At 41.3% G+C, this 21,784-nt stretch overlaps 1 protein-coding gene across 1 annotated transcript; it reads right to left on the bottom strand.

Moving 5' to 3' along the window:
- Positions 1-3,039: 3,039 nt before the first annotated feature.
- On the bottom strand, positions 3,040-13,174 carry MRPL39 (mitochondrial ribosomal protein L39). The gene is made up of 10 exons (XM_062622127.1): positions 13,069-13,174; positions 12,414-12,620; positions 11,934-12,073; positions 11,349-11,448; positions 10,363-10,430; positions 8,196-8,308; positions 6,233-6,298; positions 4,960-5,113; positions 4,023-4,070; positions 3,040-3,165 (listed from the first exon to the last, which is right to left on the bottom strand). The coding sequence occupies exons 1-10, from the start codon at positions 13,118-13,120 to the stop codon at positions 3,079-3,081; spliced, it is 1,035 nt and encodes a 344-aa protein (XP_062478111.1). The 5' UTR covers positions 13,121-13,174; the 3' UTR covers positions 3,040-3,078.
- Positions 13,175-21,784: the final 8,610 nt, after the last annotated feature.

Genomic DNA, 21,784 nt, shown 5'->3' on the forward strand with positions numbered 1-21,784 from the left:
TGAGTTGCTGTAGTCACCTTACTGCAAGCTCTCTTTCTGGAGGCAACCATATTGGTCCGCAGTCGGACACCAGCAACAGGGTCAGCAACACGACCTGCTTGTTCCTCCCTGCGCCTGGTGGGCAGCGACGTCGCTGCCCTCTCAGAGGCTCTTTCAAGACAAGGGGCAGGGGGGTGGTCACCGTCACCGTGGGAACACCCCCCGCCATGTCAGCCGCTCTCTCGCAAGGGCTGCTGTCTCTTTTTTAACTGACCTACGGTGACTCTTAGCTACTTCCAATGGAGAAGATTGGGCCAGATCCCATGGTAGGCTGGACAGCGCACACGCATCTAGAATCCACACCCATACAGAGCTTTGCCATACCTAAGCTCATTTTGGTATTTTATATTGCCTCACAGGTTTAGGTTTGGTAGACAGCTATAGTTCCAGGAGTACCAGTTCCAGGCTGGTACCATCCTGCAGTTCAAGCTAAAGTTCAGAAATCCGTAAGACAAAGAGAGAAAGGAAGCGTTACTCCAGCTTAGCTCCTGTTACATTCTTTTTGGTAGACAATTTCAGCATTTTATATGCCAACAATCAGTGATAAAGCACACAAATGGCCCTGAGCTCAGGGACCAATTTCCCCTGTTGCTCTGTGCCTGCCATGAACACTGAGCACTGTTTCCGTTTGTTCTCATGGTCATTCAACAAATGTTCAGGGGTTGTTTCCTAGTAGTGGCATCACAGATTGGGCAGGGACTACTCAAAGTACCTTCAGATCCAACCCCCACCAAAAAACTATGGAAGTTTCCCCCTGCACATGTAGTTCTGAATCCCTCTCTGGCAGAACAGGGAATGGAATCTCCATCTCCTACTTCCAATAATGCTGTCACCGCTGTATTCGTGGTAAGAAAGAAGCGTAAATTCAACTTGCAAGTGCAACTATTACCCAGTTCTTTTTTAACTGCTACTGTCCTGTGCGAGAACCCTGGCACTTCTCAAAGACATCCTCCAGCTCCATCTCTCCTAAGGCAAGGCCTGCCCTGTGGAGCCCACGTAAGACAAAATGTGAGCTATTATCAGTTATCAGAAGTTTGAATTTCCACCTTCTGTTCCCTAAGGCACTGGTCCCACCTAGCGGCGGGAGCTACCCATGCTCTGCTGTGCATTCCCCCGCCAGAGCCAGACCACTGAGAAGCTCTGCAACACGAAATCCCAGCTAAGGTTAAATAAACGCCCTAAAGGGAAGCAGCGTTCTCACCTTGCTCTGTAGGTGGTGGGTTCCAGGATTAATTCCGAACAGGACTCCCAAAATACAGAGCAGGCATCAGGAGGCTGTGTGGGTTGGTGATCCAAAAGAGAGCATCTAGATCAGATCACACTAGCGTCATTTCAGTATGGTTTTGGGTTAATCACAAATGGCAAGTACCTCAAAAAAAAACAAAACGAAACATCCCAGGAAATATCGTTCCCCAAAACAGAAACCAATTTTGCAGTAGGAAAAGAGCAAAAGGTAAACCAACGTATACTCTGGAATGTTAAGAATTAAAAGAAACACAAATATTTGACATTCTGATCAGTGCAAAGATCATTTAGTCTTACGGAAATGTATAAAATGTGTGTGTACTCTTCACGCAAACTCTGAATCAAGAATCTTATTTAAAAAAATAAGCATCTGATACCATTATGAAAAGTCCTCTGCAACATTAATCAAGAGGAAGAAAGAATAAAATCAGGTTTTCAGGTACTCTGAACTTTCACTAGCTATACTTTAACAGTGTTGTATATACCAGGAAACTAAACCAGAGGTCACAGACTGTTAACATACTGGTGGACTTCAAACTCCACTGCATGCCAGTAAGTCTGCATAGCTAAAGATTGTCCTCAGCACGGGAACAAATGTAATTTAACACATCCCTTAAGAGGATTTCTGCAATTTCACAAAAAGCTACTTTCAACACTTGCATTTCTTCTTCTGTGGTAAGACACATTCAGCGTTTGCTTACTTATTGTTTAGTTTGATTAAGGTAGGCAAGATTTCCTTACGTAAATGTATTTTACTGAACTGCTATCCTACTCTTCCAAAACTAGTGTCAGTTGATTAGAAGGCAAGTGATGCAGTTAACAGTAAAACCAGTAATTGGGATAAAATTCACAAAAAGTATTTGTACTTTAAAAAGCAATAAAAATCTCATCTGGTATAATGAGAGCAGCTCTAATGAACTGGAGATGAAAACACAGGATGTTGGGAAACATCATCTAACAGAAAAAACCCTGTAAAATTTAACTGAAGTCCCCATATTTAAATATCAAAGAATGAACATGCATAATAAAACCTTACTACACTGGGGATGCAAGTAATGGACTACATTCCTGGTGCTATTCTGGAAATTTATCTTTAACTGCACTGGTACAGCAGAAAATACTGAACTCAAAGAACTTTTCAGCTTTTGTATTCTGCTACTTTTGTGTTAATAAAGCAATGGCAATTGCATAGCTGTCTACTGAATGGAGTCTTCTCAACTGGAAACACAACAATATCTAATAGGAAACCAAAATTAGTAAAATAATAGTATTATGTAACCCTTTAAGTCCTTCTGAGAGGATGTTTTCTCCTTTTTTTTAGATATTATTTGTCTTAACTTCCTATTGCAGTAGCCAAAGAACTCAATAGAATTCCATCAGGAAGTTCCAGCAAGAAACAAACACATTAGGTCAAAGATGAGAAACAAATACTTTCTTCATGGAAGACCAAACAAGGGGTCTTGAAGTTATAACAAGATAAAGGGGATGGCCTTTGCAGCTGCCACTTCAATTACTGTCTGTAGGCCAAGCTATACTAACCACAGAGTAAAACATTCGGACACATACAATTGCTGTCAAGATAAGGGCACGGGTAACTTGCAAGATCAGTTATCACAACTGAAATATTACACACACACACACTTTAAAAGAAAACTTTAAAGTGGATTGAAATTTCTGATAACAGCTTTAGCCATGATTTAAGTCCACAGAATTCAAATTAATTACTATTTTTATATACAGCACAAATAAGCCATGTAAAAATACACATTTTATTATGTACATTTAGAGGTTAATTTAAACTGATGCAGTTTTTTCTTCTTCAGTTCCATCTTTTGCCTCATGATGTTCAGCTGCTGCTTCCAAATATTGCTCTTCAGTGACCTGCACACAGAGATTTTGTTATATTTTTTTAATTATTTAATTCTCCTTGACCCTAGAAATCCTCCCCTTGTACTGTCACATTAACAAGGACAGCCTACAAAGACAATTACTGACTCCAAAACGAAACAACCTGAATGACACGTGTATTCAAATTAATTTTATGGGAAAATATGATGGGCTATGGTCTGAACACACCCTTGGCTAAAAAGTTTCAGAAGACATGCAGCGCTTCTCTCTTACCACACAAATAAGTAAAATATTTCATCTGAAGATCCCAAAACATCTGCTGTTTAATTCTTATGAAGATTTCCAATGCCTGAGCATGCTTTGCTAGCAAGTCTCTGATTATATGCAGCTTACGATATTTTATAGTTCCACTTATCTTAAAAACTTGGTCTTCTGCATTTACTTAAGACACTGTAAAGTTTCTCTTGGATAAGCACATTTCAACTTCAAAACACTGGTTGTTTAACAGAAGAATGTTTGTAGGAAACTTATTTTCAATGTAGGTTTTAAACAGGAAAAAAAACCCCTCAAACTAGTGCATTTATGCAGTTTACCGAAACAGCATTCCCTTTATATCTCCAGTAACTCCCACCTAGGTTCACCCAGTGGTATTAGATTTTATCCCTGCCTTTACTTGTAAGAAACATGTATGCATGTGTCCTTTCAAACCTACCACACAGCAGTTCGGCAGTTAGATTTCTTGTGCATCAAATTTTAATTCAGCTTTGAATATTTCCATTCCTAAAGATGCATTCTTGAATATATTGCCCATCCCTAATAATTCAAATTCTCCTTTATCACAGTGTATCTTTGTATTTGGTAAACTGTACTTCACCACTAATGAAACTTACCAGCCTCTTTGATCTTTCCAGCAGTTTGTGCCACACGATGTGGTGAGCCTGTATTAAATGCCATTAAATTATGTTAGTGCAGGTAAAACATTAAATAAAATCTTAAAATAGATTCTGACAAATGTATAGAAATGCTGACACAAAACCGTAACAATCCCTAACTCGGATGTTAACAGCTCCTGATTCCAGTATCCAATTTGCCCACATTCCTTTGGAGCACTTGAATAAATTTCTGCTGATCACATCTATTTGTTGTGTGGAATCATTGAGGGGGTGGGTAAAAATGAGAACTAAAATCTTATGATGAGGAAGGGGACACAGACATGAGGTGAGGAACCCATGCACACCTGTCCCTTGAAAACTTCCCCAAGTGAGACAACAGCACACGCTAGACCACCTGTCACAAGCATATGAGTCAACAGGAATGGGAAGAAAGACTCCTGCCTCCACCTATAGTTCTGCAAAGCCTTTGTTGGAAACTGATTAGTACTAGGATTTTTTTTGTTATTGTGGTTGTTATACTTTGGTGTAATGAAAGACCTTGAAACGGCATCTAAATTCAAAGTTCTGCTTTTCCCAAATCTGATTAAACACTGTCAACAGCCGCAATTTCAGAAGATTAGTATGCACAACTAAAGCAAAGTGAACAAAATTTCCATGCAGAAAATGCACAACCAAAACAACACCCTCAGTACTGAAAGAAAATATCAAGGGCCCTGTGAAGCAAACTTTTCTAGTTCTGTTTCACATTCACAGTAATTCCAGGAAAACAAATTCCAAATATCCAACACAGTCACCATTATGGGCCTTCCCTTTACGCAGCTGTTCTCACCTCTGAATTCTGTTCAGCTACCAGCACAGCATACAGTGAAGACCAGAAAGTAAGCCAAGTGCCCTAATGTAAAAAAGGAAAACCTGTAAAAAATGGATTAATTACCTTCAAATGGACTGGCAGGGACACACCCTGGAATCTCCTTATCAATTCAGATTGGTTAGCGTGAAGATTATGGGCTGCTGTTATCTCATACTGGAAACAGAAACTTGTCCTTGGAATATGAGGACCTTCACTGACATCTACAAAGTCACCAAATCTGATGGGAGAGATAAAAAAAAGAAAAAAACCCCAAACTTATGTCAAATATATTGAGAGAGCAGTACAAGCCTATTTGTTTTTATGTTTGATTAGCAAATTCCTATCTAGAGAACAGATGAAAGAAAATCCACACAAATGCCAAACCAAATCTAAATAAATCCCCAGTTCAGCATTTCTAGATTTCCTGAAACAAAAGTACAAGTTACATAATTTGCCTAAAATGAACTTATGAAATTTAAACCTTGAGTCTAGAAAGAAGATCCCAGGTTTAACAAATCTTTAAAGCCATGCTGGCTTTAAAAGTGGGACAAATCTGTCATTCACCAGAAGATTTGTCTCCAAGATAACGTATTTTCCACAATACAACGTTCACAACCTGCACACATGCTTCCCCTTCAAGTCTTGAAAAAATGCAAATCACTTAAGAACAGTGAGAGACAAAAATATGTACAGCAAAAGGATATTCAGAACAAATGTCTCCCAAAATTCAATAGGTAAGCCCATTCTCTCATAACAGAGAACAACAGACACAACATCTTTCTATAATTTCCAGAACTGCAATTGCAGAGACATCTGTTGTTTAGAGAAATATGGACTCCAGAATCAAATACAGAACAATTTAGACATCTATAAAACGCTAGCCCAAGCTAGTCACAAATTCTTTTACATGCCTGAGATACAACACAAGCTTCCAGCCTCCAGCCTAAAAACTATTATCCCAGGAGCCAGCTCCACTCCCTAGCTTGCCAGTTAGGAAGATCTTGACAGCTTCAGAAGAAAAGTCCACTATGCAACGCTAACTCTTGTTTTCAAAGAAGTACTTGGTTTGTATTTTATTTAACCTCTCAAGCTCTAGAGATTTATTTAGATTTTATATAAAAGCAGTGAGACTTCTCTAGCACTTACCACCGCTAACTTATCCACCAAGTGTTAGGTATCATAAAACAGTGATTGTATGAAGAAGAAAAAAAACAAGTAACAACTTAAGAGCAACGAATAAAAGTGATTTCTAAATTGGAAACTATCACAAGTAACTTAGTCTTCTCACCTGCAAGGAGTACTTGCAACATTATCAAATCTTTTAGTGAAGCATTACAGAATGAGTTGCTTTGCTCACCTATGTAACACTACAATTCCTTCCATATTCTGCGAAGCTTTTTGTTCAATCATCTCCAGTTTGTATCTGAACAAGACAAAAAAAAAAATTAAAAAATCCTCACCTCTAATACCCAGTTCTTATAAAAATAATTAAGAGATTGACTTAAGGTGCATTCTTAAAAATCATGCTGGTATTTACATGAGCTTTCAAACAGATTTAAATTCTAAATTTTAAACGACAACACACACTGACATGTGTCATAAGCAAGTTGAACAGACCAGTCTAACCTCAGTTCCTGGAAAAAATATGGAGATTATACTGGGTACCATTGAAAGGAATTTAAAGAATAGCGCAGTCATCAGGCACAGTTAACATTTCACAAAGGGAAAGTCCTGTTTAACCACTTTTGTATCTTTCTATGACAAGGTCATCCATCTAGTGGATAAAGGGCAGGCAGTGGATGTAGTTTTTCTGGATTTTAGTAAGGCTTTTGATACCTTCCCTCACAGCATCTTTCTGGACAAGTTGTCAATGGCATGAAATTTAACAAGTCCAAATGCTGGATTGGAAGGGAGTAACACCAAGCACAAGTATAAACTGGGAGAGGAGTGACTGGAAAGCAGCCCTGCAGAAAGGGATCTGGGGGTGCCATCTGACAGTGGACTCAGTAAGGGTCAGGAGCGTAGCTTGGCAGCCAAGAGTGCAAACCCCATCCTGGGGTGTGCCAGATACAGCATAACCAGCTGGTCAGAAATGACCAGTGCTGGTGACCTTTCCTTGTGCACGGTGTGTAGTTCTGAGCCCCACAATTTAAGAAGGATGGGAAGGTCCTTGACTGCATCAGAGGAGGGCAACAAAGCTGGTGAAAGGGCTGTGAGGCATGTCCTGTGAGGAGCGGCTAAAGACTAACTATTTACCATTTTCCCCCACTTCTCTCTAACCCCCAAAAAGCTGTGGACCACAGAATTCCCTCCACCCCCAATCCTGAAACACTGCCCAAGTGTTTTTTCAGCAATTTTTCAGAAAAACTGAGTGTTCTGAACAAGCCTTCTTTTATAGCACAGGCCACAGTATTTTAACCATTTTCCCCCTGCAGAGCTCAAAACCTGCATTTCAGCAAGTTTCCATTTGAAGATAGCAAAATATGAATTACAAAATCATTAGGGTAGGAAGGAACCTCTGAAGATCATCTAGTCCAACCCCCTAGAAGCAGCCACCTACACTAGGTTACACAGGAATATGTCCATGCAGGTATTGAGTGTTTCCAGAGAGGGAGACTCCACAACCTCCCTGGGCAGCCTGTTCCAGTGCTCTGCCACCCTCAAAGTAAAGAAATCCTTCCTCATGTTGAGGTGAAACTTCCTGTGTTTTAGTTTATGGGCACTGTCCTCATCCTATTGCTGGGCACCACTGAAAAGAGTCTGGCACCATTCTCCTGGCAGCCACCCTTGAGATATTTATATGCATTAATGAGATAACCTCTCAGTCTTCTCTTGACTAAACAGGCCCAGCTCCTGCAATCTCCCCTCCTAAAAGAGATGCTCCAGACCCCTGGCCATCCCTGTGGCCCTTCGCTGGACCCTCTCCAGTAGCTCCTTGTCTTTCTTGTACTGACAAGCCCAGAATGGGACACAGTACTCCACATGCGGCCTCACCAGGCCTTTCAGCAAAGGCAGAGAGTAACTAGTACACCAAGTCTAATCACCAGAGATCTTAGATTTAAAAGCAGTGAAATCTAAGAAGTCAACAGTCTTTCCATTTATCACAAAACTACATCCAAAGGTGCCCAGTGCTCTCTGGAGAGAATATTCAAAATGAAATAAGGTAGTGGGACAAAGAGAACGAAGGCAGGCTCATTTAGGGTAGTGAGAGAAGTACTTTTTTTCTTCACCTGTCTTGTCGTATTTTACATTTACAAAACCAAGTAGAGGTTTAAATGAATTTCTAATTGCCCTTCCAAAAGAAAGGCAAATTCACTCACCTGTTATGCTGAAACATTTCACGTGCTACTTTTGCTTCAACATGCAGTGTTTCAAATGGCAGGTCTTTGTGAATCAGCTTTCCAGCATCCCTTGTAAGAGAACAGAAGTTGTCCTAGAAAAACAATTGATACATATAAAACTGCCACCACTGTTTCACAGCTGTAATGAATAGACAAAGCATAAGAAACACTAAATATTAGTCAAAACACCAATGATCATCTACAGTAAAGCCTAAATGCAAGAACAATGCTGTGGGACTGTAACTCTTACTATTTATCAGCAACAGATTGCTACAAATCATCACCGTTTTAAATGGACTGATTCAATACCCAGTCAAATCAATAAGCACTTTTCCATCAGAAACAATATATATTAGTTGAAGTCAAACTTCTCAGGTTTTCCCTCCATGATATATACACATACAGACTTGCTACTCTTAAACACTCTTTTGTGTGTCTTGTTTCTCAGAGTCATGACTCTGCTTATAAATTACCTCTATTGTGATGGAATCAAAGGGAAAAGAAAAATACTCAATAATTAATAAACAGAAATTGATCACCTTGATCCAGAATCCAAACCTCTGCATACTCAGATTTATTAACAAATAATAAACTGTTATTAGGAGAAATTACATTTATAATGTCTCATAGAAAATACGCCAAACCAAGTTACTTCAACTACAAAGACCACACTGAAGAAAAATTCTGCACTGTACCGATACTGCTGTTAGCCATACACACCTCCACTGATATTTGGGCACAAGAACATGAGTAAGCACCAGATAAGTAAAACATCTAGGATCACACCAGCTACCAAACAGTTATGAAACTTAGGTTTTAGACCATTAGATTTACTGAAGAGTATGATATATATAAGCAAGGTATTAAGAAGAGCTTCATCTGAATGTTCTCACAGTTCTTTTACAACAATAAGTTGATTATGCTGTAAACCACTATCTGGAAATACATATACTAAACACATTTTTATTTTCAGAGGGCTCTACTTACACAAAGACTATTGTTACATCGACATTACCAGCCAGGAATGGCTGAGTAGGAGCAGATCTGTAGAGTAACAAAGATGGCACTGAGGTCCCAACAGCCATATCAACTGGTTTTGGAATGGTATTTCAGATTAGAACTTACTCTAGCCCCACAGACCTAAAACCTGTAAGCACCTGAAGGACAGCTCAACGTTTAGTTTCACCTAAAAGGAACCCAGGCTGTGTGCTCTGCGAGCACCCTGCAATGAGAGCCATCATGTGGTAAATGTGGAGATTAGCTGCGAGGGAGTACCCCTGACCTAAAAAAATACTAGTATAGATACACCCAACAAAAACAAAAAAAACTCACTGCCCCCTCTCCACCATCAAAAAAGAACCACTGAACAAGTATGTAGAGAAGACTACATGTATACTACTGTACTTAAGAGATTTAGAGCAGCCCTGAGGAGAAGGACTTGGGGGTGTTGGTCGATGAGAAAATGAACATGAGCCGGCTTCAGTGTGCACTCGCAGCCCAGAAAGCCAACCGTATCCTGGGCTGCATCAAAAGGAGTGTGACCAGCAGGTCGAAAGAGGTGATCCTGCCCCTCTCCTCTGCTCTCGTAAGATCTCACTTGGAGTATGGTGTACAGTTCTGGTGTCCTCAACATAAACAGCATATGGAACTGCTGGAACAAGTCAAGAGGAGGGCCAAGAGGATGATCAGGGGACTAGAGCACCTTCCATATGAAGACAGGCTGAGAAAGCTGGGGCTGCTCTGCCTGGAGACCTCATAGCAGCCTTCCAGTATCTGAAGGGGGCCTATGGGGATGCTGGGGAGGGACTCTTCATTAGGGACTGTAGTGACAGGACAAAGGGTAACGGATTAAAACTTAAACAACAGAAGTTTAGACTGGATATAAGGAAGAAGTTCTTTACTGTAAGGGTGGTGAGGCACTGGAATGGGTTGGCCAGGGAAGTTGTGAATGCTCCATCCCCGGCAGTGTTCAAGGCCAGGTTGGACAGAACCTTGGGTGACATGGTTTAGTGTGAGGTGCCCCTGCCCACGGCAGGGGGGTTTGAACTAGATTACCTTAGGGTCCTTTCCAACCCTAACTATTCCATGATTCTATGTAATCTAGACAACCTATACAACCTTTCAGGCAAGAAGTTATTGTGCTTACATTTGTTGGTTTCCAGTCATTCAGTCTATCGTCCAAAATTATATCATAACAGAAAGCTCCAGAGATCACTGCAAATCCAAAGAAAAACCATTCACGTTTGTAACAAGTACGTATTTCACTGTCATAGCATATTCTGATAAATACATCAAAATCAATAAGAAAAACAGAATGATGTCAAGAAATCCTTTATAAAATATAAATTTTCAGCTGTGATTCTACAACTGGCAGATTAAACCTGTACCAATTTCATTTCATTTCACTGTATGAGTCTTTGAAATGAGTCTTAATGTAATGTCAGTGTAATACCATATAGCTTAGTATATGCAAGATTATTCCAAATCCTGAACTGAAATATCCACTCTACACTTACCAATCAAGACAAACGCTGAAATCGCTAAAAAAGGGAATCAGTTGTAGGAGGACCCCAAATATAAGAACATTGGGTGCTGGTTATATCAAATGCATAATTACACTGAGTTTGTTATTTAAATAACTTCCTCTACTGTGCACTTTCTCACTTTTGTAAATCTTCAATCAGGCCACAGATGAGCAGAAGTTGTTACTAACCCTGTGCGCACTTCAATAATCTTCCAACTTGATGTATACACCATAATTTTTAGTAGCAGTTTTTAGCAGTCACAGTTATGTAGTTATTAGAGCAAATTTCACAAAACACATCACATCTTAAATACCTTACCCATATAACTTCCCAATAAATAGGTTATATCCTTAAGTTACTACTGTGAAAACCTAAGTGGTCTGAAACACAGCTGCCACACAGACCAATTGTACTTCGATAACAAAATTACTCTCAGTGTGATTACTATAAATTAAAGGCTACAACAACAGCACATAATATGCTTATCAATGCTAAGTACCTTCAATCACTGGAGCCTCTGGTTGTTGTGGGGTTTTATGCAAGACTATTAAACACTCATTTAAGAAGCAGTAAAAGCAAGACAGTCAGTATAAAACACCTGTCTTACCTGGCACATCTGGAGCTCTAATTAGATTGACTGAATATTCATCTTTGAATGCCCGCTTTAATACACATGCCATGATCATGGCACAGGAACGCCAGTAGGCCTATAAAGAGAATTCCAAAACACAGATTTATTACCTAGAAGCTAATAAACCAACCAGATGAACATCAGCTATTCATTCTAAAAGAATACCGCCATCTAAATGAATGATGTACAAACCTAGCTGCCAACCCAAACGCTACCTTCTTTAGTATTTAAACTTGTATTTGGAAATGATTCTACATATAGAATCAATTAAAAAAAAAATCAAAACTGCACTTAAAATTCAAACTAGATGTTTCCCTGGAGACATTTAAATCTGAAATCACAAAACAATACCATGATATAGATTGAAAGGGATGATTGCACATCACCTAGCCCACACGCTTGTCCATCTAATGATAACCATGATGCACCAAGCAGCTATTACAAACGTCTGAACTTTCACAACAAAGTCCAAGAAAGGAGATGGACTTGGAACTGAAAGGGGTATAGAGAATCAAGTGGTCACAACAAAGGTCACCTACTATGGGATAAAATATAGATTACCTGGTTTACTTCTTCTGGATCTTCATCTTTGAAAGTAAGGAACTGAATTTCACAAGATTTGGTCAAAGGTCTGTACATATCCCAGGCTTCACCATCCACAAGAGCTAGAACGGACCTCTTGCAATGCCATTCACTTAAGTCTAAACAAAGTAAAATAACTATTACACATTTATTAACCATATTCCTCAGTCAGCAGTTTAGACCCCTGCATTTGTAACAACAAACTGCAAGTTTCACGTTTGTAAATTACTTGTGAGGATGAGTTGCTAATAGAGCCTCCAAAAATTAACTCAGTTTCTGCTGATGGACCTTAGTATAAATGTATTTTAAACTTACCAAAGACAAATATTCTGAATGTACGTCTGTTGTCCTGGTCATTAAAATGTCAATAATTTTAACATTTCAAATTGAGATAACAAGTACTTCAATTGGCAGTACAATTTTCATCAGCAGTGTCACACTGTTAGTCCATTAACTTACGCATGGCACAATTGTACGGAGTAGACAAAGCTTTGTTCATTACAAACACACTCCCCGGGTGCGATTTCCCAGTGTATTTTACTTCAATTTTCTCAATTCGTGGATAAAGAGACAACTGTCTGTCTTTCTCTTTGCTGAAGAGCTCGTTACGCATCTGAATCACTTCTTCTGATGTCAGTCGAGAAACAGTTGATGTGGAGATGAACCCTGGTAAAAGGAATGATCTAAAATAAGCGATAAGGAGTTTCAAAGTCTCTTTGTAAGATGCTGGTTTCTAAAAGGAAAACATCCCGCTGTACTGCTGATCCATGCGTCCGTCTCAATATGCCTAGAGTGAGCACTTCAGCAGCTCTTGCTGCCCATCCACCCTCGGTCCTTGCAATGCCTCCAGGAAGCCACGACAGAAAACTGAAGCAACGAGACCTTAACGACGGTCTCTGGCTGCAAAGCCCCTTCCCTCACACCGGCCCACAGCCCCTGCGGGACGCGCCCCACCTCGCCGCGCCGCGGGGAAACCGGCCGGCACCGCCTCCCGCCTGCGGCCGCCGTCCCCACGGTGGCCTCCTCAGCCCGCGGCCCTGAGCCGGGCCGCCCCGCACGGCGCGGGTCCCTCCAAGCACCGCAAAAGGACAAGCCCGAAGCTGCTGCCACTCACGCCGCCCCTGGCGCCTGCCCCACAGGCCAAAGCCAGCCCAGCGCGCCGCCATACTCCGGCCGAGTCCTGCCGCCCGGTGCAGCCACCCCTGGCTCCGCCGGAAACAGCAGCGGCGGCCCCGAGGTTCCTCGTGCTGTTCCGCACGGGGCCGCCAGGCGGCGCCGGGGGGACGCGCCCGGGCCCAGGCCCAGAGCTGGAAGCGCATCGGGCTCGGCCCCGGACCGCAGCTCTGTCCGTGGAGGCGGCGCGCTGTGTGTGTTAGCTCCGGCATACTGGGTGTACTGCGTTACCCCCTGCTCTCCTTTTGCCTCGTCGGGCCTCATGACACTAGCGTGTCATCCCCAAAACCTGCACGTTTTGGACGGCCTTAAGGTCATCTCGTACTGAGGAGCACGAAAATGTGGTTCTGAGATCACAGCATTAACGGTCTGGTGTGGAAAGGGGCTTTTGTGCCCAGCTCCCTGTTGTGGCAGAGCCACGCGCTGGACCACACCAGGCACACGCTATCGAGTTTCCATGTTAACTCCAGCTTCTCACCCTCTGCCTGCACTGACCTCCTGTGTTGGGTTTGTACGGCAAGGTTTTGGTACTTGGGAGCCACAGGGCAGTTTCTGTGAGAAACTGCAGAGGCTTCCCTGGTGTCCAACAGAACTAATGCAGACAGCTGCAAGATGGACCTGCTGCTGGGTAAGGTTGAGCTCATCAGCGATGGTGGTAGCACAGTATTTAAATAGGGGGGTGTTACTGCACAGGAGCAATTGCAGCTAGAGAGAGGAGTGAGAATATGTGAGAGAAACAGCTCCGCACACACCAAGGTCAGTGTAGAAGGAGGGGAGGAGGTGCTACAGAGCTACTTGTAGCAGTGCAGAAGGGGAGGAGGAGGTGCTACGGGTGACAGAGCAGAGATTCCCCTGCAGTGCAGCCCATGGTGAGGCAGGCTGTGCCCCTGCAGCCCACGGAGGTCCATGGTGGAGCAGATATCCACCTGCAGCTTGGGAAAGACCCTACTCCAGAGCAGAGGGATGCCCGAAGGAGACTGTGACCCCATGGGAAGCCCACACTGGAGCAGGCTCCTGGCAGGACCTGTGGCCCCATGGAGAGAGGAACAGATTTGCTGACACGACTGATGACCCCATGCTGGAGCAATCTGAAGGGCTGCACCCATGGAAGGGACCTGAGCAGTTCATGAAGAACTGCAGCCTGTGGGAAGGATTCACATTGGAGAAGTTTATGGAGGACTCTCTCTTGTGGGAGGGACCCCACACTGGAGTAAGGGAAGAGTGTGAGTAGGAAGGAGCAGCAGAGACAACGTGTGATGGACTGACCACAGCCCCCTCCCCGCTACTGTGGGGAGGGAAGTGGAGAATTCAGGAGTGAAGTTGAGCCTGGAAAGGCAGGAGGGGTGGGGAAAAGGTGTTAAGGTTTGGTTTTATCTCTCATTACCCTACTCTGATTCGATTGGTAATAAATTAAACTGATTTCCCCAAGTCTATTTTGCCCATGATGGTGATTGCTGAGTGATCTCCTTGTCCTTATCTCAACCCACAAACCTTTTGTTATATTTTTCTCTCCCCTGTCCAGCTGAGAAGGGGCGTGATAGGGTGGCTTTGTTGAGCACCTGGTATCCAGCCAAGGTCAACACACCGTATCTCATTACTGCCCTTCCTCCTCAAAAAATTGAAGTCAAGCAGAAACTAGCTACTGCATGTGCAGGAAAACCATGCTTTGCATTAGAATGTGTTAAAAAATGTGAAATAAGAGTTTGTTTAGATGCTTTACAATTTATCTGATGGTGGTCTTCAGCCTAATCCCCAGTTGGCAAAACTATAACAACAGCTGTCAAGAATGCCAGTGTTAAACAGTTACACTGAATTAGTGCCATTAAGCACTAAAGGATGTAATTAAACTCAGCATTGGAAAGATAAATAAGTTAATACCTGCAAGGGCCAGTAATAGACAGAGAATTTTCCAATATGGAAACACATCTGCAGAGCAGTGGAACACCTGGCTCCTCTTGGCTCAGTACCCAGCACTGGCTTCCCTTCTCAGATGGGCTCTCATCCAGAAAACAAGGTGTGCAGGTACAGTAGCTATTTGTGCCCTTTGTTACATTATTTGATGGATTAAGAATTTCAGCAAGTCAATCACCCTGCTTCTTCGTTTTTTAAAACAAGTTAAATGCAAGATATTTTTTAGGCTTACTGCAGGCTACATCACTGTGGGTGTAAAGCAGTATATGGCCCTGAGGTGAAAGGTCCAGAGAAAACACAAAGATGCTATTATTATTTGTAATTTATTATATTTTGTCATTATAAGTCAACTACACCATTTCTTCTGTTAACTTTTTATTCTATGGCTTGAGGTCAATGTGTGGTCAATGATCACACCACGTCACATAATCATTTTGGTTTAAATAGGAAAAAAAAAAAAAAAAAAAAAACCAAACAGAAAAACACAAAGAAAGTTTACAATTTAGGGTATAAAAAGAACATTTTACTCTATGAGGTGACAATTTCAATATATTTGGAGAATGAAAAACAGAAACAAACCCTACTCTGTAACTCTGAGGAAATCTTGAGAAACAGGAGTAAAATCCTATTTGATACTGCACACTTTATTATATGGCTCTGTTTTAAATTGCCACTTTCTAATCTCTAAATCTTCTTTTGTGCAAGTTTTTGCAACTTTTTATTCATCTTAATCTTCAGAAAAATGGTGGTAGGGTATCTGGTCCCTCCTACTTGTTTGGTATTGCTCTGGAAGCACAATGCACATAAAAAGCCATCTGGGACTTGTAACACCCTGAAGGCTACAGGAGGAGCATTGTTATAGCCCTCTGTCTTTTGGTAATCCTGAGCTGACAGAGTGACAGTGCAAAGCTTTACCCCCCACTGGAAATGAAAAGACAACCAAAGCTCCTGGGAAATTCACGCAGGGTTCAGCTGGAATCTCTACAGCCCCTGCACAGAGGCAGAGAAGAGAAACAATATTAGCATAGATATGGGATTAATTAAAAAAATTCAGTCTCCAAGCTTATTTTTGACTCCTGCTGGCTCACAACTGCAATATCATTTCTTTGTTTACCGCAGTAAACATCTATTTGAGGCTTCAGTGAGAAAGTAAAAGCACCTGGGTCTACTCAAATCCCATGGACTGAGTCAAGGGCCAGCTGGGGGATACTCTCAGCTGCCCATCATGGCCCTGTCAGCAGCCAGGGAGGACATACAGGCCTTCTGCAATCCCCCAGCTATTGCTCTCTCAATGCCAAAAGACAAAAGTCTTCCAACTGAGAAATACTCTGGGAAGGGTTTGGCTGAAGTCCCGTGACTTTTAGCTGTCACAACACTGAGCACATTTGTGGTACAGAGAAGAGATGGGAAACAAAACTGCCCAAGATTAATTACAAGGTATGAGACTTCATAAGGCCATTTGACTTTCAGGAAAACTATGGATGTTATCTCATAATGGGCAGAAAATAAGAGGTTGTCATAGGAGGGAACAGAAACTCCATAATCACTCTTATACCATAGTATGTGACCCAACAGTAACACATAAGTGACAGACTGTGACATTCAATCACCCACATGGTCCCAAAGCCGGGTCTGAGCTCACATCTTTATTCAAAAGCAAAACTGGCTTAAAAATTCCTGCCCCTCCCTCTGCCACTCTTGGCTGTTTCTCACTGCTTACTCTCTAGGTAGACAAGTGTAGCGCACTGTCCCAAGGCACTGAACACAAGGTCACTGAAGTGATACAAATTGCAGGATTAGTATTGGTGAAAGATTGTTTTATTCACATTATTTCAGTGACCTGGCTTAACATACAGCTTTGTACACTCATTTCTGAGCACAAGTGAAGTGGTAGCAGTAATCCATGGCCAGAGACAGCAATTCCCTGGAAGACAACTTGGTGTGAAACTACACCCTAAGAGCCATGTTCTTCATGCCACCATGAAGCAGAAAAGCATTGTAAACTCTTGTGGTAACATGCTTCTGTATATACCACTACCAGTATTGTGGCTAACACATTGTCCACTGTTGCTTAGGTTGAATTGGGGCATGTAATTTGGTGGGGTTTTTAGAAGTTTACCTTTGATGTAGTGTACCTTGACTTCAGCAAAGCATTTGACACAGTCTCCCACAGCATCCTCACAGCTAAATTGAGGAAGTGTGGACTGGATGATCAGGTAGTGAGGTGGACTGTGAACTGGCTGAAGGAGAGAAGCCAGAGAGTTGTAGTCTATGGGGCTGAGTCTAGTTGGAGGCCTGTAACTAGTGGAGTGCCTCAAGGGTCAGTACTGGGACCAGTATTATTTAATATATTCATCAACGATTTAGATGAGGGAATTGAGTGTACTATCAGCAAGTTTGCTGATGACACTAAGCTGGGAGGAGTGGCTGACACGCCAGAAGGCTGTGCTGCCATCCAGCGAGGCCTGGACAGGCTGGAGAGTTGGGCAGGGAATAACTTGATGAAATATAACAAGGGAAAGTGTAGAGTCCTGCATCTGGGCAGGAACAACCCCAGGTTCCAGTATAGGTTGGGAAGCGACCTGTTAGAGAGCAGTGTAGGGGAGAGGGACCTGGGGGTCCTAGTGGACAACAGGATGACCATGAGCCAACACTGTGCCCTTGTGGCTAAGAAGGCCAATGGCATCCTGGGGTGTATTAGAAGGGGGGTGGTTAGTAGGTCGAGAGAGGTCCTCCTTCCCCTCTACTTTGCCCTGGTGAGACCCCATCTGGAATATTGTGTCCAGTTCTGGGCCCCTCAGTTCAAGAAGGACAGGGACCTGCTGGAGAGAGTCCAGCGAAGGGCAACTAAGATGATTAAGGGAGTGGAGCATCTCCCTTATGAGGAAAGACTGAGGGAGCTGGGTCTCTATAGTTTGGAGAAGAGGAGACTGAGGGGTGACCTTATAAGTGTCTATAAATATATAAAGGAGGAGTGTCACGAGGATGGAGCCAGGCTCTACTCAGTGGCAAACAATGATAGGACAAGGGGTAATGGGTGCAAACTGGAACACAAGAGGTTCCACTTAAACTTGAGAAGAAACTCCTTCTCAGTGAGGGTGACGGAACACTGGAACAGGCTGCCCAGGGAGGTTGTGGAGTCTCCTTCCCTGGAGACATTCAAAGCCCGCCTGGACACATTCCTGTGTAACATTATCTAGGTGTTCCTGCTCCGGCAGGGGGATTGGACTAGATGATCTTTCGAGGTCCCTTCCAATCTCTAGCATACTGTGATACTGTGATTAGTCTAGTGGGAAGTGTCCCTGCCTGAGGCAGGGGGGATGAAACTAGATAGATGATCTTTAAGGTTCTTTCCAACCCAAACCATTCTATGATTCTATGATTGCTACTGAGCTGTCTACTCTCTTTTGTCAAATTCATTTGACAAAAAAATGGCATTAATACTGTACTTTGCAAGTCAAAGAGAATATTACACAAGACATTCCAGAAAATGGAGGTGGGAGGGGAGGCTCGCAGAAAAAAGCTACTGAGAACAAGTAATTTGTATTGCTGTTATCCTGTTCTACCCTCAGATTTTGTGGCTTTCCTGGTTCAAGTTTGGCTGGCACATTGGATATGAAATATTTCAACAAATAGAGATATAGTGTTCTATCACATGCTCTAGTCTTTTATCACCAGGCAACTGATCTATGGCATACTCTATCTTTAAAGAGCCATAAAAAACAGCTTGGTGGAAAAAAAGAACATCTGAATTTTTAGTTGCTCCTTTTCTCAAAGCTATACTTGCTCACAGTTTTCAGTTTCAAAATACAAAATAAGGAGATAACCTGCCAACTAAATCAGTTTGGGGTTTGGTTTTTGTTTTTTTTTCGCAGGCAGTAGTTAAAGCAATTAACATGAAGCAGCAAAGCAAAATGACAAGATGCCACAGAAGAAAGGAGACAAGGCCTACTGCAACTAGAGGAGTGGATAGCCGTTGAAGCAATACTTCAGAACATCATAAAAGGCTAGTTAAAATTGCAAAAGAAAGCAAATATCCCTTAAACTGTAAATATCAGTCTCTCCACACACTGACATGAGGCTGCTGATAATTCTTCACCCTAAAGGGCAAGGCTTTGAAGCTGACAGATTCAAGGTGCTGCAGGCTGGTAGTCTGGGCACAATAAAGAATACATAGCACATCAATCAGTGAGTTTCAGAAAAAAATATTTGTGACACAGAGCATGAAATATGCATTTTGGTGATTAAACTAGTTAATTAAATTGAATCTATTTTAGCAGTTTTACAAAATAGTCTTCCATCAACTTGTCCCGATGCCCAGAATCACACCAGAACAGTCACCCTACAGCTATGTAGAGCTCCCATCTTCACCACTTAGTGGAACAATTGTATGACAACAGTTTAGTGTGCTTGGAAAAAAGATGTTTACAGAGATTTAACCCACAGGCTGTGGCATCAGGTCTCAAATGGTATCTCTTACCACCTCAAACATAACATTTATCTTTTTGGAAATATGAAAACATCTGTTTCTTCTTCTCCTCTAAATATGGAAAAATATTCAAAAATGTTTTCCTGACCAAAACCTAAACAACATAAATTCCAATAAGAATCAGCCCTCCAACTTTCCATATAAATAGGAATATAGGTAAGCTATGTATACTTTCTCCCTCAGTCACTCGAGATTCTAAATCTTGCCCCCTGTTCATCTCATCATAACCAGGAGCAGTTAACAGCAACCTTGCTGGGCTATAACCTGCTATTACAGCTCAGCTAAGAGATGCTAAAAAGTTTAAAGGACAATTAACTTAAGAAAACACAGGAAGAAAAAGGAAAAGCAGTGCAGAACTGTAATCTTTGATACTTTCACTGGTATTTCACTCTGCAAACAAGAGATGAGCTACTCACAGATCATCACACATCCATATTACCTGCTTATCAACAGAATAAAAGATGTGTACTTGCTTACACCAAGTTAGGGTTACACTACTCGATCAAACTAAATTCAACAAATAAACTTGAGATATGTCAAGTTTATGCCTGGATGGACTATAAGAGAGAAGCATGGCCTTTTGTGACATTTCTCTTTTTTTGAATGACAGTATGAGGATGAGCATTCATTAGCTCTCCCCATCACTGTCTTCTAGTTCAGTGTGTGTAAGCCAAGACAGATGAGTCTTGACTACATAAGAATTAACATCTTACTCTTTTAGGTGTTAATTAAGCAGCCAGTTCTCTTCTTGTAATACACTACTTTTCCCCCTATCCTATGCATGTTTTAATCATAATTGCCTTCCTCATACCTATCTGTAATGTATTCAAGGACTTCCAGCACAACACCTTTGTAACCTAGTTTTGCAGTTCTAATTTGTTATACTGGTTATTTTTTTTATAATTATGCCTCAAAGTTATTCTAGAAATGAGCATGCAAGATGCAGAAAAATAAATATATGGTGATTTGGTTAATATCTCCTTTCAAAGTAAAACCTATTTTGAGTGGAGAAATCACCAAAAGGAGTATTTTCTCAATACAAGTTAATTTCTCTGTATTCATTTATATCATTCTATAGCAAATAAAAGTGAAATGTTCTCAAATAAAAGACAGAGTTTGAGATTATAGTGTTTCACAGGATTTTTGCAAAATATTTTTCAAAATTGGTTTTTCACAGAACTCTTTATCAGAAAGTAAAAGAGGCGAACTTGTACTATTATGACAGATTGTCATCAGCACCCCACATTTGCAACAGAAATTTTCATTAAAATTAAAAAGAATTCCATTGTAATGTAAGAATGTAGATTTATCTGAGATGCCATCTAGTAAAATGATTATGATCTTTTAGTTTATGAATCACTGAGATCATTAAGAAGAATCCAAGTCTTGAAATCATGTTGCACTTCCACACAACCCTTAAAGGCTTTTCTATACAAAGAAAATTACTAGAATATTTATTACAAAATAAGATAGCTATTCTTGACCAGCATGCTGTGTGCAGATGTTAATTATAGACTATTTTTATTATTCTAAAAAGGAGTCTGTATGGAAAGCTCTCCAAGAATAACTGTCAAACTGAGCATCTAGTACAAATTTTCCATATTGGGCTCTATGGGTTGGTTAATGAAAATATTTTTTGCTACATTTAACTTAAAAAGATTAAAAATATGGATAGCAGTCTTGTGCTCTTCTAACAAAGTACTTAAGGGTATTTTTAGGATTAACATTGTTCAACAACATACAGAAAGAAAAAGTTTATATATAGAATTACCTCTATTATTTACAACCACTTTTCCAGTGATCCTCTAACTGCATTCAGAATGCTCGTATTTGATTGCTGTTGTTTCCTGCACTTGTACAAAGCAAGCAAAGAAATGGTGAGCTTGTAGCTGCTGAAATAAAAGAGGGAAACGTGAAGAAACTGTGGAAGTACTGTGAAGCCATCCTAGAAAGAGGTCAGAGAAATGTGTGGACTGGGCACTGTGTGTTCACTTGCAAGAGAAGCAGAAGAGTGAGCAGAAAAAAGCCCCAAACCATCAACCTCATGTTCATATAAACCCTTAGCATTTAAGTGGATTTACTATGGTGCAAGGGTCATGTTAATGAAATGCAAATGAAACTGTATGTATGTATACATGAGTCTATGCATTGGGCAATTAGAACTGAGTGTTTACTGTAGTGGGAAGGCTTCTGTAACTAGCCTACACTTTATTTTATTGTCTAATAGGATACCTTCTCCTCACAGTTCATCTCTTCA

Source organism: Pezoporus occidentalis, unplaced genomic scaffold (assembly GCF_034315485.1).
Source record: "Pezoporus occidentalis ecotype Australia unplaced genomic scaffold, CSIRO_AGI_Poc_V1 ctg24, whole genome shotgun sequence".
NCBI classification, from domain to species: domain Eukaryota; kingdom Metazoa; phylum Chordata; class Aves; order Psittaciformes; family Psittacidae; genus Pezoporus; species Pezoporus occidentalis.